The 20,444-nt window shown below is 50.1% G+C and overlaps 1 protein-coding gene across 1 annotated transcript; it reads left to right on the top strand.

Annotated features, from left to right (window-relative positions):
- Positions 1 to 16,831: 16,831 nt before the first annotated feature.
- On the top strand, positions 16,832 to 20,192 carry LOC144160733 (uncharacterized). The gene is made up of 7 exons (XM_077691922.1): positions 16,832 to 16,929; positions 17,541 to 17,765; positions 18,231 to 18,406; positions 18,991 to 19,277; positions 19,362 to 19,423; positions 19,550 to 19,752; positions 19,816 to 20,192. The coding sequence occupies exons 1-7, from the start codon at positions 16,832 to 16,834 to the stop codon at positions 20,190 to 20,192; spliced, it is 1,428 nt and encodes a 475-aa protein (XP_077548048.1).
- The last annotated feature ends 252 nt before the right edge of the window (positions 20,193 to 20,444 follow it).

Here is a 20,444-nt window from a genome sequence, read left to right on the forward strand (position 1 = left end):
GAGAATGCGTCTTAAACAAGTTCGCCTTAAGGGCTGTAAAGCAACTACATTTTCTTGTATAATTTAGCTCTAATTCTAAAAGCAATAATTTTTGTTTGTATGTTCATGCAAATACACCTTTGAGCTGAGCTTGAGCCGTTTGGTTCTGAAAAGAACATCTATGGGGTTCAAGAAACTGCATAACTCGGGTGTATGTCTCGCTGATAGTTTTTTCGTTGGGACAAAAAACGTCCTAGCTGCCTATTCAGACTATATATCTTGCAAAACCAGTATGGATTCAAAGAACCATCTGTAGCTCTGATGATGGAAGACAAATCACACAATTGTCGTGTTCTGACGAATAAGAGTTACGCACTCACCGATGGCCAAACCTGAAAAAGATGTCCGAGTCAACTTACTCATGCAAATGTACATCTACCCTTACACCTACTCCTGCAAATATACAGATATTCAAATGCATATCTTTTCCTGCGAATTTACATCGTCAAATATACATTCTGCAAATATGGAGATAAGCTCAGACTTGAAAGTAGTGAATCTGTGCGCAACCTTCGTGACGTTCGTTAAGGTTGCGTTCACGACTGCAGGCGATTTTTTTGTTACTCCGTGACACAACGACCTTTACTTCATCATTGTTGCCATACGTGTCAGCATTATAATTTTGGAAGTGATAATCATAAACATCGCATTGGAAGGGCATACGCTACAACGGGCTTTCTCTGTCCGAGCAAGTATTGCAACGATTACGGCGAGCGCTATAGTTTTTTGTTTTTTTTTGTGTCCAGGCTTGGCCAATCTCACTGTATCTGCTTGGCTTGCAATTGTGTGGCGCCGACGCTTGGTGGTGGCTGCATTGGATGCGCTGACGAACACTCAGCATTTCCTGTCTTGTTTTCGACTGCCGGGAGGTTGCCGCACCCTTGGCCAATTTCCGTATAGTGTAGACTTGGCTTCGCAAACATGCGCCCTCGGCACTGCACGGTCCTCGCATCCGCGTGCTGGGTAAAAACCTGGTATTTTTTACTGCCGACACAAAAATTGCGACTTGCTAAAAGCTTCACAGTCGCAATCGTAATCTCAGGGGATTAAATGACAGGATATCGCAAAGTGAAATACAATTTCTGAGGGCAGAAATTGTACCGAAATTTTTTAAGTGCGAATGCACTTCTTAAGCGACCCTGAATCACGCGTCCACCGCCGTCCGTCCGACCGCACCACATACCCACTTAGGGCGATTGGCCAAGAAGAGTTCCTAATTTCTTTAGCACATACCCACTTAGGGCGATTGGCCAAGAAGAATTCTTTCGCATCACCCGTGCATTCCCACTTGCCCATGCTCCCCTTCGGGGAAATGCGGGTGAATTTTAAGTGCGAATGCACGTGCCTACCGCTAGAGGCTCCCACCACCATCAACGGCAGCTACATCGACCTGGCCTTGGCGAGGAACTGTCTGATACGCGCGGTCTTGCAACAACTCTTGACCGTACATTTCAGTGACCACAAGGCGGTCATAATGACGGTCAACTACAACGACAACACCAACAAGTGCTGAATAAAGAATACTGTCGTTTCACTTTACTTGCGTGTGTGTGTGATCTCCTCGAACATACACTTTATTTCACCAAGATTTCCAGAGAACGACTAACGGGGTGTGTGAATCCCCACTTGATCACGCGGGGGTGTTAAATGCAACTAACGGGCGAATGCCAACACAGTTCAATATAACTCCCCCTCATAGCATCACCCGTGCATTGGCACTTAACCATGCTCCCCTTCGGGGAAATGCGGGTGTTTTTTTGAAGCTGTCTTCAATACTTTTTAAGAATGTCTTTTGTAACGTTCCATCTTTATTACATACAAATTGTTTGGGATTTTGTTTTTATTTCCCTCAACAGGTAAGGCTTTCATGCGACATAGAGCTGAGAACAGCATCGGTGATAAAAGAAGACCATACCTATTATCTACTTTTCCCGTCTCAGCACACGGAACGGACTTTACCAGATCCATAGAGTGAATACAATATGTATACAGAATGAGTAAATAGTCGAACACGTGGCAAGGACAGAATCAACGACGTTTCCTCTCGTAGCGGCAAAAGACTTGCTATTATCAGAGAAATGCTTACACCTCATGCTGCAATCACGGTTCTTATATAGCCAAAACTCGAGCTAACCAAACCCGATCTTGCGAAATTCCTGATTTCCGAAAAGCATTTGGATCCCCTAACGGGTCAATGCTTTTGTCAGCTCAAACCACCTTAATGGATTGAGCGTCATTACCTATTCATTGTATTTCGAGAAACAGACACTTAAAAAGTCGCAACTTTGAATACGTTTCCTCGCATCTCCAGGGCGAGTATTGTGCCACGTCACCAAAAAGACGAGCCATATAGTTTTGTTTTTACAGAGATCTGCGAGATAAACTCACTCGTTCCGTGGCCGCAGACAACATCATCATGGACAGTACGTGTTCCGTAACCTTGAAGGAAAGGAGGCCATCATCCTTGCTAATTGATCTGGAATGGCGTCAAAGAGAAAGAACCTCAAGACCACACCGAACGAGGAGTTGGAAGAAGTCCTGTTTGCGTGGCTCATAGATGTGCGGGTCGCAAACGTTCCGCTAAGCTGGGAAGTGATACAACCAAAAACGATTTGTTTCGCACACTTGCTGAGGTCGACGACTTCGGTGCAAGAGCAGGCTGGCTTAGTATTTACACCGCGGACATTTAATGCATTGGGAAATTATCGGCACCCAGTCGCTGCCGCCACGGCAATTACAGTCATGGTAGCTGTTGGAAAGCGGCTCCCTTCAGACGTCGAATTTATGAAATTAACTGATTTTATACGACAGTGCCAATTTTACGAAGTTCGAGATCTAACCAAATAATTCGCGACTCCCGGTGGCTTCGTTATCTGGGGTTTTAACTGTATACCTTTACTGGAAACGGTGAAAAGGGAGAAAGATGCTTTGAAACTGAGGGTTTATGTATAAACACAGACTGGTTGGGAGAAAAAAGTGGGAAGAACAAATGGCAAGGCACAAAATGCTGAATCAAATATGAAGTTGTTGTGATTGCAGAAACAACAGCACCTAAAGATGAGGTAGCAACCAATAACCATGAGTTGTATGTACAATCACAGCTGACTTGCGCGTGTAGTTCGAGACAGCAGGAAATCAAAGAAAGAATAAAAATCTTGTACACAAAAGGATAATAGACGGGAGTCGGATCTCAACGGGTACTTTTGGGAAATAAATAAAGTGTGTAATAGGCTTGTGCCCTCCGACCCGAATGCGAAATTGTTCTTAAAAAGTACTCTAAGTGCAAAAATAGCCCCAAGTAAGAAAGACAGATGTAAGCAGGTTCATCAAACGACGGCCAGTACCACATAGGGGAATATTAGAAGTCGAAAAAAGACACCTGTATGCACGTATTTTGATACATAGCAGAGAGAGGAAAAACTCAAATAAACTAAAGAAAGGAGACAAAGATATAACACATCACATTATAAGCATTTACAACAAGATTAGTACCACAGCCGTAAGCCTAATACGAAAATTTTATTGTCTAGCAAGAACAGGGGGTTAAAATAACTGTATTCTTTAACAGGACCCGATTCAGGTAGTAGGCGCGCAGAGATTGTGCTTAGATGTTTTGGGTGAAATAGAGTTTGCGCTACATGAGGCCGGTAATTTTAGTGAACATACATAAAGTATTGCGGAAAAAGTTCAAACAATGTTGAGCATTTATGGTCACTAATTTTGCTCCAGAGATAAGAACGCTAGTTTACTAAAAATTGTAATGATCACAAGTGAAGCTCACCTACACCTACAAATGCGTTGAGTCTTGATCCTCGCTGATGTGGTAGGTTTTAAGAGTGGATGTCAAATCATGGCTTTAAGAAATTGAAGTGAAATAACGAGGATGAGCGCATCTCTTGACAAAGGCAAATAAGAATAAAAAATCGCGTTACTCCGGGAAATACAGAACCGTAACGAATAGGAGGTTTAGTTGTGGCGAAATATTGTTGTCAAAAATAATTCGCTCGAGAAACTATACTTGTTGTTGGCGTCAACCTGAAAGTACCCTTTATATTACTTACAAGTGTGAAGCCGTGCTGGTGGCCGTCTTCGTGCTGGTCAGTTGTGGGCATACTTCACATAGATGTTTTTCACACGGCCAACGGCCAGTGCTTGCGCATTCGGCTGATGAGACAGGTATGTCGCTCGTATTGTAACGGCATCGGCTGACAAGGCGTGGGGTTCAGGAAAATTGTTTGCCGGTGGTAACGTTGAATAAAAATGTAAGTTTTTGTACTAAGAATGACAGGGTTAGAGTGATTGAGGAGCTAACTAAAACAAGGTTATTTTGCGGATTATAATTTGAGGCGTCTTTCAAAAGCTTTCCATTTCGCCCAGTTGTTCAACTGACACAATGGCACCGGTAATATCATTTTTTTGGTATTTTGGAAAGTGCCGTTTGAGATGCTTGACAGCTTAAGTGAACATTGGACTGGTTCGCGCATTTTCTCCTAAAATGGGGTTGTGCTATATAGGGTTGCTCTCTGGCAGTGTATACCATGCCCATTGTGGTACTCGAATACTGCTACATATCTGGGGTTTTCTTGTAGATTTTGTTTGAAGAAAGCCCTTGGCAAGAGTAACGGTAACGTCCGGGGAGTTTACACGGTTTCGGGAGTAGTGATAATAAAGGGAAATGATTCAATGTGAAAGTGTAACACCCAAATGAATCTTAGCAGCTGCCCTTGAACGCGCGCCTTTTGTAGCTATAGCAGAAACAGCTCTCGCCAATGGTGGTTTCGTGCTGAGAGGTGGAGGACGGAATCCTTGAACGGGCTGTTTCAACCCTGCTGAAACTACGGTTGATGGGCTCCTTCTCGCTCTACCATAATTGGGATACTGGACCTTGTTAGCCATAAGTTTAAATTATATGAGAAATTAGCGCCGTTTTCCGCTTTTTCTATGCCGTATGGCTTTTAATTTTTTTAAGTTATTAATCACTCCATTATAGGTACCGAACCGAGTCTTCATTGTTTCTAAACATGTCCTTTCTGACGACAGAAAACCACCCCAAGGGTATTATGATGCATTCAGTTGACACAGAGCGCCATATAACCTCGAAGTCCGAGTTTCTTACTTCAGAGTTCCTTAGCGGTTTGCTAACAAATCCTGTAATGCAAAAAAACTTAAACGAATTTCTCCTAGAGGCCAAAAACCAGCAGCACGCCACCAAGCTCCACGCTCAGTAACGTACGGCTGATTTGGACTTACAATTCACGCACCCTCGGGGCCCTGTAAGGTCTCTGGGTGTCATCTCTGAAATGGATCCCCTAGCCAACTCATTAGCAGGTCTGTTCCAAGGCCTAAGGCTCAGGGCGCAACAGCAGTGGGGTGCAAAATATTTTAAGAGACCACATAATAAAGACACAAAGCCCATAATCTTTACTTTTAAACATGGCAGAATAGGACAATACCTCAACGGAAGTGTCTTTCGTTTGAAAGTTCTGCGTACCGTGCGAAACCCCCGCTGCTGCTTCAAAGTTAGGTCTTCGCAAAATGCCTGAGGCATGACGATGCAAGTGAGAACGGTAATTCGCAAACTTTCACATGCTCCTAAATTCTAAGTTGCCCCGTGCCTTTACTAGCCAGTAAAAATGCTCAACTAGAACAACAATATAAGATCAATGCCATGGATAACACCAGCTCCTCAGGGACGCAAAGTATGTTCCCATCTTTTTCCCCGTAGAAGTTTCGCGACGTAGCTGGCCGGGGGAGAGTAGCTTCTACTTTTCTTGGTGACCCAGGTCAGAGAGATTCAACTGGTGCCAGCCTCGCCCTGTAATAGGTTGCCCCTGGAAGCCAGAAGCGACCCCACAACGCAAACAAGGCACACTGCAGCTTCAGTTAGAACAAATACCGACCGAACAGATTCCGCTATTTCCTGTTAGGCAACCCAGCTCCTAGAATGCGTTAGGGAGCCGAGGAGATGAACAAAGAGAGACCCTTAGTGACTCCCACTTTCGCTGCATTGGCTGTTCGGCTTGTGAATCTCCCGAGGACATCAGTGCTTGCCTCTCAGCATAGGACACCCGGAAATCTGCTATGTCAAAGGAGGCTAATTTGACGGCCAGTCGTGGAACCTGCAACCACGACGTGAACCTGGAATTGTTTCTGATCCGTGCGCAGTGCAATGCATGTGGTGTCAAAGTCCAAGCCTGCCGGGATACAATAAAGATCAAAATCATTGCCCCGAAATACTTCACTAATTACACAAACATTCTTGTCACTCTGAACAGTAAATAAGGGGAAAGGAAAACGTAGGTAATGAAGCTGATTAAGGCGGATTTCTGGGCAAGTTGGTATTCCATTGTAAGACCGTTCAAAGCGCAAAACGTAAAACGAGGGACGACGTGTCCCTGTGCGTGTCCCTGTGCCTCTCGTCGTCCTTCGTTTTACGTTTTGCGCTTTGAACGGTCTTACAATGTAATGAAGCTATAGATATTTTATCAGAAATTTTTATTATGTGTACACATATCTCATTCTAACCAGCTAAGTGTCATGTGTCTTCAAAAAACACATCCTAAACTATTCATACAAATTTTTATGCTATACACGGTATTTTTAAATGACAGAGATGGCTGCACACACATGTGCGGCGGTGTTGCCATCGTCGCTTAAAATCACTGGCATGCAATTTCATTAGTTTGAATAAAGCACATGAGACTTTCTCGATTTGAATATAAAATATGTTATATGAAAATATTAAAAACATGCCCCCTTCAAATAAGTAGTCATGCCTATTAATCAGGCTTTTATTTTGAGGAGCTGCTAGATCAGCTGCTTGAACCTTTCCACTTTATTCGTGACCTGAATACACATAATGCATCTTCGAACTATTTTCTCACGAAAGCGCAAGGGTGCCTTTAAATAGAATGCAACGTCACCGCCATCTTGCGCTTTGAAAAAGGCTTATGGGAATAAACGACCGACTGAAGGAAAAGACACCTAAAAATCGCATTCTTTACTCCAATGATGTGACCGTCGAGATTGTCGGCCGAAGTTATGGAAATGTCGAAGGCATGTTACTGGGTTTATTATTCTCCATAATCAATTACATTCTTCCTCCAGCCCTCGATTGCTCCCCCAAAAGTCAGAACTCGATATACTGAGCCACGAGCAGAGCGCGCCACCGCTTCCACGCTACAACGAACATCGAGATCTACGCGGGCAACGAACTCATTTTTACTGTGTCCAGTGTCCGTGTCCGTGGCTTCGGAATGCAATGTGACGGTTGCAAAAAGGAAACCATTGAACGAATGGCACAAAACACGACAGTAATCATAAGAATATTTGCATGGTTAAGAACAAACACAGAGGAATAAAAGAACGCCTAGCTGGACTCATTAGGTTCATCTTGGTAATCAAATTTATTTATGTGACACCCTTTATCAATTTCAAAGTTTGCGAGGAAAGCAAAATCAAAGGTTTCATTTCAAAACTTTCATGCAAGCGGTAGGCCTTCTCTTCATTACTGAATAGGGTCGTTTATAGGCTTTTGGCATTAAAAACACGCCAGACGAATTGATAGAACCACATACAACAGCCCATTACGAAAGACTACCATAGATGCCTACCAGAAGACGCATTCTTCGTTCGCATGAAGTAGCCTACGAAACGCACACCGGCCGGCAAGAAGAGATTCTCGCTAAATAGATTGCCGAGATCTACACTCCGCAATTTCTTAAAAATATGAATCGTTACAAGTCATGGTTATGTTGTTGGCGAGCAGGACCCAAGATACAAGGTGGACAATCTACGCGACTAACGGCGATCATCATCATTTGTCCCTGTCATTATCATCACGGCTCTCTCTCGCGCGCTCAGCCTTGTTCGTCTTCCCGGTGCTTGCATCCCGCTGTACCAAGCCTCCAAATATAGTCTCTTCCCCGTAACATTTTGGTGAGGTGCGGGGTAACGCTTTACGCACAACGGAGCTTCGCAGCGGACGTCACCTTCCACCACCACCAACGGTTATGGCCAACAATGGGGCCTACGGCTCAACCACCCCACTTATCGTCGTCTCTCAACAACCCCATGAAACTCGTAAGTTCACCGGAGCCGACGACTTGGACGTTGAGGATTGGATCGACTTGTTCGAGCGGGTCAGCGCCTATAATCGGTGGGACCCAACCATCATGCTGGCCAACGTCGATTACAGTCTGGACGGACCGGGCAGGACCTGGTTCCGAACTTATGAGGCGGAGGTAACAAGCTGGGACATCTGCAAGGAAAGGCTGCGCAAATATTTCGGCAACCCAGCTGGTCACCAACGTGCAGCCAAGAACGCGCTAGCCACACGCGCACAGACCTCCACTGAATCATTCGTGGCCTACATCCAGGACGTCCTGTCCCTTTGTAAAAAAGCTGACGCCGAGATGACTGAGTCTGACAAGGTGGGACATGTACTCAAAGGGATAGCAGATGACGCTTTCCACCTGCTCATCTGTAAAGACTGTGCTACGGTCGAGGCTATCATCACCGAGTGCCGCCGGTTCGAGCAGGCGAAGAGCCGCCGAATTACGTCGCAGTTCACCCGGCTCCCAAACACTGCCGCCACATCATCTTGCGAAGACATTCCACCACAGACCGTTCACCGCCAGTCTCATCTGGCGTGACCACGGCCCCGGCTTCACCTGACGGTTTGACAATAGTACGTAGAGAGCTCGAGGCCATGGCCCCCGCCGCTCTTCACCAATACGTTGCTGAAGACAGCAGGCCTCCCGTACCGTTAATTCAAGCTGTCGTGCGCGAAGAACTTGCTAAGCTAGGCATTCAATCCGTCTGCGCCATTAGCCGCGCTGACTTCCCATCTAGCCGCTTTCCACCTACCAGTGATGGGCGAGCGCCCTATACTAGTACTTTTAACTACCCGATCAGAAACCCTGCATAATGGAGAACGCCTGACGACAGACCCATACGCTTCCACTGTCATCGTGTTGGCCACGTGGCGCGATACTGCCAGAGTCGTCGAGTTATACCGCCCCGACCCCGATTTCCTGCCTATAACAATCCGGAAGAAGGCCCTGCTCGCTTCTCTCCCCGTCCTAGACGCCTTCCCGAGACGACGAAGCCTGAACATGCCGCAACAATCGCTCGCCGTCACCGCACCGCCGCCAGTCCCGTTCGCCGCAGCCCGCCGCTTCCTGTAGCCGACCCCGTATGACCGCTCCTCTCCGGAAAACTAGGCAGTTCAGCTCCCGGAGGTGACGCTGCATCTATGACCCGGCCACCAAATCCTCTGCTAACCTTGCCCACCAGACGAAATTTACTAGACGTTACTGTCGATGGTATTCCAGTAAGTGCTCTCATTGACACCGGCGCCCATATTTCAGTTATGAGCTCAGACCTCCGCCGCCGCCTGCGGAAAGTTCTCACTCCGGCGGTGCCCAGTGTCGTACAGGTTGCCGATGGAGGGACGTCTGCCGTCGCCGGAATGTGTGCTGCCCGAATTCGCATTGGGGGCCACGACACTGTCGTTCTATTTGCCGTATTGGAGCGATGCTCTCATGACCTTATACTAGGCCATGATTTCCTGTCGGAGCATTCACCTCTTATCGATTGCTCCACTGGTGTCCTCCGTCTTCACTTGCCTTCTCCCAATTCGTCCCCCGAAGAACCCGCCCAGATGCCTTCAGATGTGGTCAACGCCGAAGTACCTTTATGCCGCATTGTCTCCACGCATGATGCTCGCTTACGGCCAAAAGCAGTAACCTCCATTACCTTGTTGTCAAGCCCTCCGGTTCCTAACGGTGACTACGTGCTTTCGCCTGTTCTGGAAGTGTTGCTATCGCGTGAAGTGGCCGTGCCACACACTGTTGTGACAGTTGTGGATAGCAGCATTCACCTACCGGTCCTCAACTTTAAATCATCCCCTCAACTTCTACCGAAGGGTATATATCTGGCTACGCTGCGGCCGATAGGTGACCACCAAGTTTTAGCTTTGTGCGTAGACCCACCACAAAATTCCGATACCCAAACCACTTCAATTCCTTCTGTCGAGGATTTCGCCAACATGATCGCCTCCGACCTTCCCGAAGACCAATCTGCCGCTCGACGCCATTTTTTGAGCACCTACCGAGACATTTTCGATTTCGATAATCGTCCTTTGGGTCAAACTACTGCTGTTCAACATCGTATCAACACCGGTGATGCAAGCTCTGTCCACAACCTTCCATACCGTGTGTCCTACGCTGAACGACTGTTCATTCAGCAGGAAGTCGAAAGCATGCTCCGTAAGGACATCATCGAACCTTCGTCGAGCCCCTGGGCTTCACCTGTCGTCTTAGTTAAAAACAAAGATGGCAGCTGGCGGTTCTGCGTAGACTACCGACGCCTTAACCAGATCACCAAGAAAGACGTTTATCCCTTGCCGCGCATTGATGACGCACTGGGCTGCCTGCATGGCGCCAAATATTTTTCATCTATAGACCTCAGGTCTGGATATTGGCAAATTTCTGTTGACGAATCCGACCGCGAAAAAACGGCGTTTGTTACACCCGACGGCCTCTACTAGTTTAAGGTAATGCCGTTTGCCCTATGCAACGCCCCTGCTACCTTTGAGAGGATGATGGACTCGCTACTCCATGGGTTCAAGTGGTCGACGTGCCCATGCTACCTCAATGACGTGATTGTTTTTTCCCCTACATTCGACACTCACCTCAAGAGGCTTTCGGCTATCTTGGAAGTGTTCCGACATGCAGGCCTTCAGCTAAACTAAAAAAATGTCACTTTGGTCGCCGCCAAATTAAGCTTCTTGGACACCTTGTCGACGCCAACGGCGTTCAACCCGACCCCGATAAAGTTCACGCTGTTGAGAACTTCCCAAGACCACATTCGTCAAAAGATGTCCGGAGCTTCGTAGGCCTCTGTTCCAACTTTCGTCACTTCATTGCGAATTTTTCCGACATTGCCCGTCCTCTCACAGACCTCCTTAAAAAGAATGTCACCTACGCGTGGGGCTCCAAACAGGATGAAGCCTTCACTACGCTTATCGCTCTCCTAACGTCGTCACCCGTTCTTGGCCACTTCGATCCCTCGGCACCAACTGAAGTCCGCATCGACGCAAGCGGCCATGGTATAGGGGCGGTTTTGGCACAACAACAGCCCGGCCAGAACCACGTCATCACCTACGCCAGCCGCCTCCTGTCTCAAGCCGAACGCAATTACTCCATCACCGAACGGGAGTGTCTTGCGCTTGTCTGGGCCGTCGCCGACTTCCGCCCATACATTTACGGTAGGCCATTAATTGTTATTACAGACCACCACGCTCTCTGCTGGCTTTCGTCTTTGAAAGACCCTACGGGCAGGCTTGGTCGATGGGCTCTCCGCCTTCAAGAGTATACTTTCTCTGTGCTCTACAAATCTGGTTGCCTACACCAGGACGCCGACAGCCTGTCACGGAATCCTGTGGACCGTCCAGACCTCAGCGGAGCAAGTTCTGATGTATCCCTTTTTGCCATCTCCGACCTCCTGAACATTGCTGAAGAACAGCGCCGTGATGCATCATTACGCCTAATCATTGACGGTCTCGAATGCGCAACACCTGACCCTTTTCTACGTGCCTACGCCATTCGTGATGGCACCCTGTATCATCGCAACTTCCGCGCCGACGGTCCCGAATTGCTCCCTCTTATACCTCAGCACTTGCGTGCGGCCATCTTGCACCAGCTTCACGATGTCTCCACGGCTGGCCATCTCGGGATAACCCGCACGCACGACCGTGTGCGACGTCGCTTCTTTTGGCCTGGCTTGTACAAATCCGTGCGACGATACGTCACCGCCTGCGACCTCTGCCAACGGCGGAAAACACCGACCACGTTCCCCACCGGTCAGCTTCAACCGATCGAAATTCCACTTGATCCACTTTTCCGTGCAGGTTTGGACTTACTGGGCCCTTTTCCTCTATCCAAGTACGGAAACAAGTGGGTGGCCGTCGAGACGGACTATGCAACACGTTTTGCCATCACGCGTGCCCTGCCTACGTGTTGCGAGACCGATGTTGCCGATTTTCTCCTTGCCGACGTCATTCTGCACCACGGAGCTCCCCGTCAATTGCTCACCGATCGTGGCCGATACTTTTTATCCAAAGTTGTTGACGACCTTTTGCGCTCATGCTCTACTCAGCACAAATTTTCCACAGCATATCATCCGCAAGCAAACGGACTGACCGAACGACTCAACCGGACACTCACGGACATGCTGTCTGCCTACGTCTCAGCGGACCTCCGCGATTGGGACATCGCCCTTCCCTACATTACATTCGCCTACAATTCTTCGCGTCACGACACCATGGGATTCTCCCCTTCCTACCTTCTTTACGGCCGTGAGCCTGCTTTGCCCCTGGACACCTTACTGGCCCCTTCTGCCCCCTTGTCCACCGAATACGCTCAGGATGCAATCACCCGAGCTACTTTTGCAAAGCAGATCACCCGCGACCGTCTTCACGCATCACAAGCCTCTCAGAAGAACAGATATGACCAGCGCCACCGGCCAGTACACTTCCCTCCGGGATCATTGGTCCTTCTTTGGACACCATCCCGTCGCGTGGGACTTTCAGAAAAACTGCTGGCGCCTTATAGCGGTCCTTACCGTGTTCTCCGCTCGGTTACGGACGTAACATACGAGATCACCCCCGTCCTTGCTTCACCTTCCGAGAGTACCCCGCCTACTAGCATTGTGCTTGTGTACCACCTCAAGCCATACTGTGCGCCTTCATCGACTACAAGTTAGCGTCGGGACGACGCTTTTTCAGCCGGGAGTCATGTTACAAGTCATGGTTATGTTGTTGCGAGCAGGACCCATGATACAAGGTGGACAATCTACGCGACTAACTGCGATCATCATCATTTGACCCTGTCATTATCATCACGGCTCTCTCTCGCACGCTCAGCCTTGTTCGTCTTGCCCGATGCTTGCATCCCGCTGTACCAAGCCTCCAAATATAGTCTCTTCCCCGTAACAATATGCATAGCATCACGCCGAGACAGGAACAAGCGCGCGAACCAGGCAAACGATTTGAGCGATCATTTCTCGTGTTCTAGGTTCACACAGCCGTGTATTGTGCCAGCGACGCTGGGACGGTAGCGATGGTGGATTGTCAGAGAGAATTACTCACGTCCGCATCACTCGCTACTGTGAGAAATGCGGAAAGTGGGGAGGTGCCATTGATGTTTCGACAACGTGGAACAGCAGTGCAAAATTCTATGTTGCAACTCGAAATCAGCAGTCAGACGTTTTGCAAAAGGTAGTGTACAACTTCGAACCACGACCTTACAAGCCACCGCCAAAAATCTAGGAACAATTCTAATAAGATGGACACACAAGCACTCGGGTGTAACAGGAGACGAGAAAGCACAGGACTATGCCCGAGATGTAATCCACCACTCCAACATGAACCCCAATTCAGCCGACCTTACAGAATGGAAAGAGATAACATGGTATGACACAAAGAATATTTGATAATAAAAACTGGCAGGATGAACGAATTCTTCTGCGGCCCGCAGCCTTACTAATACAGAATCGGTACCTTGGAGGCAGTTACAGAGGAACGCCAGGATCCACTTAGTCGCTGCAACACCGGGATATACTCTGGAGATAGTAAGCTACGCGTGTGTTTCGCGGGCGTTACCGCATGGTATGGTTGTTGCTGCTGGAAAGAATTAAAATATCGCAGCAAACGCTGGGAGCATTTCCTCTGCTTCAACATATATAGAGGAATGGGACACTGCTTTGGTCACCCCCTATCCCGGACTGGAACATCGGCTCCTCTGGACAGACGAGGTTGCAACCAAAATCTAGAAACTGTGGCCGACGACTGAGAAAAATGAGAGGAAGATGAGTAGAAGACAACGTCTACTCCTTCGTGCCTAACGTTTTAGTCTCATCGAGGGCGCAAAAATTGATCCCGGTGCTACTGCTGCTATTAAGCCATAGTATAAGACACAACATTTAATCACATCTTCACACAACTATTTTCGTGAGTTCTCTTTCAATCTCTTGAGCAGGACCAGTTTACAGCAGCCAGTTGTACACTGAATGCTGTAAACTGGTAATCAATGTACACTTATAAACTTGTAATCAACAACCAGTTTACAAGGGCATCAGAGGCAATTCAGTTTACCGTTAAATTCTATACCGAGTCATAGTGAACTGAAATATATTCACAAAATACATTTAAATTTCCCCACACATTCGTATGACACCTACCAGAGGAAAAACAGTCCAACTTATCCCTGTTGACATCTTGAACGCTGACGAAGATTCTATTTCCAAGGCCTCCCATGGCTAGAGCAACCCAAAGATACCATGGTGGAAGAAGGAGTGTAGCGCAACGCGTGCGACGCAGAACAACGCAAGGAGCAGCCTTTGTGGGGTGGCACATTATATACTCATCTGGTTTCAACGGGAAAACGTACTTGAGAAACGTGTGTGCCGTAAGGCCAAAAACGAGCACTGGCGTGGTGTTCTGACAAGCGAAAACTCGGCACACAGCCGCAAAAAGTATATGCACGATAATGTAAACTAAAAATTTCGACAAGAATATGTAGATTAACAAGTCAACTTACTGGAGTAATAAAGCGTCGTTTAAATAGTCATGTGTATTAGGTTATGGTGAAGAAATCTCTTTTATGGGGACGCAGTGGGTTGGTACGCAGTGGGAAATATTTCGAAGTGTCCAAAAATTGTGCGTTGTATTCCTTTTCTAAACCTACTTCTGCGTCAGCAAGGAAGAGGTATACCGACGTATTATGCTACTGTTCTCGTCACTCGGCATAAAGAACAGCGTTAACCAGCGTGGATTATTGCCCACTCCTGTTGCACCGCCACCATGCTGTATTTTTCAGTTGGTGTAGTAACGTCACTATGAAGAACGAGCAGATGATTCCCTTGCAGCGAATAAACGTAATTCTAACACTACAGCGCAAAGTTGAATGCCTCATTAAAATACGGGGAATAGTGCACCAGAGCATCTTATTCAAAATTTTTCAACGCTTACGATGCTATATGATTGCTTTATCAGCAGTGACATGCATAAAAATCAATGCGTCGGCAACTTTGTTTAGCTTCATGTCTAGAAGGTGCAAAAAAATACACCAAAGATGCAATACAAATCAATACAACCAAGGTGCAAAAAACCTCCGATACAGGGAAACACAAGCTTACATTTTTGCCGAGAACAGCAGGTAAAGGCGAAACAGCCACCCGAGAACAGCAGGCATGGTTGTTTCACCTGCTGTGGCACTTTACAAGCCTTGAGCATAAACAGGGAGGACCGAATAAAACTCTAAAATTTCCCGGCCGGTTTTATTCCGCCATGGCTGGAGTAGGATTTCTAAGTAAATTTTTTGTTCCACTAACCCGCGTTTTGAAGAAATCGGTGCTCACGTTGCTTTTTTGTGGTGTACATCTCACGTTTAAGGCTGTATCTTCAAATTCTATAGGTGGTTTTGGTGCTTCCGGAGCCGTTTTGCAAAGTCTGTGGTTTTTCCAAAGTAATTTGAGCAGAAGAAAATTTGCAATGACCTCTGCGCCTTCCGGTTTAACAGAGAGTGGTTTTTTGGTCGTGGAATTGGCCATGTCGATAGTACGTCAGCTTGGGGCTTACCGTAATGTGTTCCTTTAAAACTGATATTACCGCTGCTCTTGCTATTTAAACCTACAGAGGACTGTTGCAGACGGGTGGAGTTGGGGGATAGATGGTGCAGATATGAAGGAAAGTGTTTTGAAGGGCGGCATTTTTATGAGCAAGCTTATTTTGGATCTGGCCTAATTGGTGCAGATGATTTGTACGCAGTGATTAACCTTGATGATGTCGTAGTTTCCGTAAAACGACACGATCAGCTTTCTTCTTTCTTCGGTTGAGCGCGCAGTTTTTTTGTGCTGTAGAGCCGAAGCTAGGAAGGCATTTTGTGACTTTACATGGGAAAAATAAATGGATGTGTGACAAGGGTCTGGCGCCCCGCAAGCCTGATATTTGCTGGCCGCTACGTTCACTGGCCCCACCAGGCTCGATGGGAAACCTTGTGGGGGCGGAGAATAAACACCGCTGACCACGGCTGCTTGCGGTCAGTCACCGTCACCACCAGCACGCTGCATGTCGTCACTTGTCTGTAGGCCACGTTCGTGAACCTACACTCCCAGGTTCACTAACGCGGGGCTAAATTGTGACACTGGCGACGAGGGACGACGCCCGTGCAACGGCCGACGTCACCGGGAGCACTGCCACCGGGAACGCCGAGACACCGCCACCCCAAGGCAGCCGCCATTACGCCATGCCGCTCTACGGGAGACTCGAGCCGTTCGACGGTGAAGGGTCCACCTGGCTGGTCTACGAGGATCAATTGGGCCTGTCTTTCCGGGCGAACGACACACCCAGGCCAAACAGCGCGACATTTTCCGGGCCAGCTGCGGGACCCGCGTCTTCGCTCTCCTGCTCGACCTGCTTAATCCGGCCACGTCTCACGACAAGTCGCTGTGTGAGCTGCTCGCCACGCTGCGATGGCACTTCAGCACGCCTCCGTCGACGTTAATGAAGCGTTTTCGCTTCAACAACCGTTGCCGCCGAGAAGGGGAGATGCTCGGGCAGTTCATCGCAGTGCTGCGAGGGTTAGCGAGAGGCTGCGCCTTTGGGGACCAGCTCGACTCGCTGATCCTGGACCGTTTCGTCGGTGGCATCAAAGACCCCGCCATGCAGACGCGACTCCTGGAGCTTCCCAACCCCTCGCTGGACGACGGCGTGAAGGCAGCGCTGGCGATGGATGCTGCGGCCAAGGACGCTGGCGAGATAGCTAGTGCGGCCGGCTCACCGTCGACGGAGGCGGCAGTGAACAAGATGGAGACATGGCATGGCAGGTGCAGTCGCTGCGGTGGTGACCACCCCCACTCACAGTGCTGGTTCGCGAAAGTAGAGGGCTTTGCCTGCAGAATAACTGGGCACATTGCTCGGGCGTGCCGAGGGGAGACGACTTCGAGTGGACGGGAGCAGCAGCCGGCGTCGAGCTAAGGTTCCGCGCCTGCCCACGGCAAAGGAAGTCGGCGCAAAGGTAGACGGCGGGGAATTGCGGCAGCAGCTTCGGGTGCAGCGGCTACGCTTCACGTCGTGGCCCTATACCCGCAGATTTTCGACATGTAGCACACGGACGTTATTAAGTCGTCTGTGCCGCCGTATATGGTGACCATCGAAGTCTCGGGCATCCCATCTCCATGGAGCTGGACCAAGGGGCCAGTGTGTCGGTCATGGCCGGAAAGCGTTCAAGCGCACGTTTTCTGGCGCGTCCATCGTAGCGTCAGGCGTCATGCTGCACCGCTACTCCGGACAGCTCACCCAGGACGAGGTTCAAGCCCAGGTCAGCGTTCGCCTTGGTGACAGGGAGGCTACCCTGCCGTTGTTCCTGACCAAGGTGCCCTCACCGACGCTGCTGGGTCGGAACTGGACACAGGCGTTGGGCGTGAGCCTGCTGCAGTACCAGGAAGCACATGCATGCATTGAAAGACATCCCGAGCCTGCTGACCAAGTTCAAGGCCCTGTTCAGGCCCGGGGTGGGCACTTTCACCGGCACGGCAGCGAGCATTCATGTGCCAGAGGGAGCCAAGCCACGCCCGCTGCCGTTCGCCTTGAAAGACGGGGTCACCCAGGAGCTGCAACGGTTGCAGCGACAAGAGATCCTGGTGCCCGTGAAATCTTCGGAGTGGGCTGCTCCCATCGTGCCAGTCCTGAAGCAAGACGGCAGTGCAACGGTCCGCGGTGACTTCAAGGTCACTATCAACCTCGTCGCTACCGTGGAAAAGTACCCGCTGCCTCGAAGCGAAGATCTCTGGTCAGCTTTTTCTGGGGAACAGAAGTTCACCAAGCTTGACGTGAGAGATGCGTACTGGAAGCTGGTGCTCCAGGAGTCGTCCTGGAATTACGTCACAATATCAACAACGTTAGGACTCTTCCAGTACACGCGGATACCATCCCGCGTGGCTTCAGTTCCTGCCATTTTCCAGAGGGAGATGGACAACCAATACAGGGGCATGAGGCACGTGACGGTGTACTTGGACGACATCCTGGTGACCGGTACAGCCGAAGAGGACCACCTGCTGAACCTACACAACGTCCTGGCACGATTGCAAGATGCCGGGCTTGAGTAGCGTGTATTCTTGGCCCCCAGCCTTGAGTATCTGAGCCAAGTCGTTTCTATGGCGGGCCTGGCCCCGGCACCCTGCAAAGATGAGGCTGTTTTCAAGGCGCCCAAGCCCCAGAACAAGAAGGAGCTACAGAGCTATCTGGGCGTCATTACTTCTACAGGAGCTTCCTGCCAGACCTTTCGTCGCATCTACAACCGCTGTATCTTCTGCTTCGAGATTGGCAGCAGAGGGCCTGAAAGAAGGAGCAGGACTTGGCCTTCCAACCCAGCAAGGAGCTCATCACCAAGGCTCCTGTGCTGGTGCACTTCGATCCGGCCACGCCTGTCGTCCTAAGTGTAGATGCGTCACCGTACGGCGTGGGAGCCGTCCTGGCCTACCGGGAGAAGGATGGCCAGGAACGCCCTGATTGTTTGGGTCCTGTCGGCTTAATGCGGCAGAGCAGCGGTACAGCCAGCAGGACAAGGAAGGCCTGGCCCTCTTGTCCGGGATTGAGTGCTTCGACCAGTACTTGTTGGTCCGGAAGTTCGAGGCGGTCATGGACCACAAGCCGATGCTGGGTTTGCTGGGGCCTGACAAGGTTGTTCTATTTCAGGCGTCGCCTCGAGTGGTGTGCAGGGCCTTGAGGCTCGCGGCCTACAGCTACCGGCTGGTCTACTGTCCGGGAAAGGACCTGGCACCTGCTGACGCCCTGAGCCATTTGCCGCTGCCGGAGGTGCCTGCTGCCGTTCCTGAACCTTCCGAAGTGTTCATGCTGGAGCACGCTTACCCTGAGGTGATGTCTAGATCGGCAGTGTCGCAAGCCAGTCCTGTCGCAGGTTGTCAAGGCAGTGTCCCGAGGGGAGGAGTTGGCTGAGCAGACATACAGCCACAAGGCCGCCGAGGTGAGCCTGAAGCAGAGATGCCTGCTGTGGGGTTCCAGGGTGATGATTCTACAGAGCCTGCGGTCCCGGGTTGTGCAGTTGCTGCACGCCGGTCACCCGGGCGTGGGGAAGACCAAGATGGTGACTCGGTCACACGTTTGGTGGCCTGGCCTGGACCAAGACATTCCTCGCATGGTGCAGAGCTGCCAAGTCTGCCAGGAGAACCAGCGAGCGTCGCCCCATGTGGAGATCACCCCCTGGCCGTTCCCGGAGAGACCCTGGTTCTGCCTGCAGGTGGTTTTCGGGGGCCCCTTCAACGGCCACTACTTCCTGGTAACGGTGGACGCCTTCTCCAAGTGGGTAGAGGTACTGCCAGTTACCACTCCGTTGGCAGGAGCAACAATGGCGGCGCTGCGGCAAGTCTTTGCAGCCCAGGGGTTGCCGGACGTCATCGTGTCCGACAATGGTCCCGCTTTCACCAGCGAGGAGTACCTGGCCTGGCTGACAAAGAACAGAATACGTCGGATGATAATTCCGCCATACTACCCTGCGTCGAATGGTGCTGCCGAGCGGGTGGTGCAAACAGTGAAAGTCAAGCTCAAGAAGAGCAAGGCTGGGGATTTCCGGACGCAGGTTGCCCGGGTCCTCTTCCAGTACCGGAACACAGCCCACGACGTCACGGGCCGTGCCCCCTGCGAGCTCCTGTTGGGCCGGATGGTAAAGACACCGTTGGACGTGTTGCACCCAGTCCTCCAGTCAACAGCGCTGCTGAAGCATCTCAAGCAGAAGCTGGCGGCTGACCCAGGTTGCCGTCCAGGGCTCTTGCCGGAGTCTGGGGCGCCGGTTTTTACCAGGAACTTCCAGCCTGGTCCACGCTGGTTGGCCGGGCACGTGGTCAGTCCTGCCAGGGTGTCGTCACTGCTCGTTCGCATGTCGGATGGGACCACGTTGCACCGGCATGCCGACGATGTAAGGCCTCACCTGGCGACCTCAACCGCCCCTTCAGGAAGCCAGCTGGAAGGGGAGCCAGCTAAACCGACCGCTGCCAACAGCACCAGGGGCTGGTGCTACGCGTGCCTCTGCGACGCCACTTGCAAGTCCCGTGCTTCCTGGAAGGTTGACTGACAGTGCGATAGTTGCATAAGCTGCACCCGATGCTTCCACCTTACATCGACACCCGTGCTCAGGTGGAGTGGAAGACTGCGGAGACCGGCGAATCGTTACTCGCCGGGGTGACAGATGTTGTTTTGTGTTTGCGTGGGACAAACGAACTTGGGGGTGAGGGGTGTGACGAGTGGGTAGCGCTCCCCAACCCTGATATTTGTTGGCCGCTAAGTTCAGTGGCCCCTCCAGGCTCGGTGGGCAACATTGTGGGTG

This window comes from Haemaphysalis longicornis, unplaced genomic scaffold (assembly GCF_048455015.1).
Source record: "Haemaphysalis longicornis isolate Haplotype H1 unplaced genomic scaffold, Haemaphysalis longicornis Haplotype H1 scaffold_11, whole genome shotgun sequence".
NCBI classification, from domain to species: Eukaryota; Metazoa; Arthropoda; class Arachnida; order Ixodida; family Ixodidae; genus Haemaphysalis; species Haemaphysalis longicornis.

What these genes read in the sequence shown, in the direction of transcription:
- LOC144160733 (XM_077691922.1), top strand. Translation starts at nt 16,832, where the DNA reads ATGGATGCTGCGGCCAAGGACGCTGGCGAGATAGCTAGTGCGGCCGGC. An exon ending in ATGGAGACATGGCATGGCAG is followed by an intron (nt 16,930 to 17,540) that starts GTGCAGTCGCTG and finishes AGCCTGCTGCAG; the next exon opens with TACCAGGAAGCACATGCATG. An exon ending in ACGGTGGACGCCTTCTCCAA is followed by an intron (nt 19,424 to 19,549) that starts GTGGGTAGAGGT and finishes CGCTTTCACCAG; the next exon opens with CGAGGAGTACCTGGCCTGGC.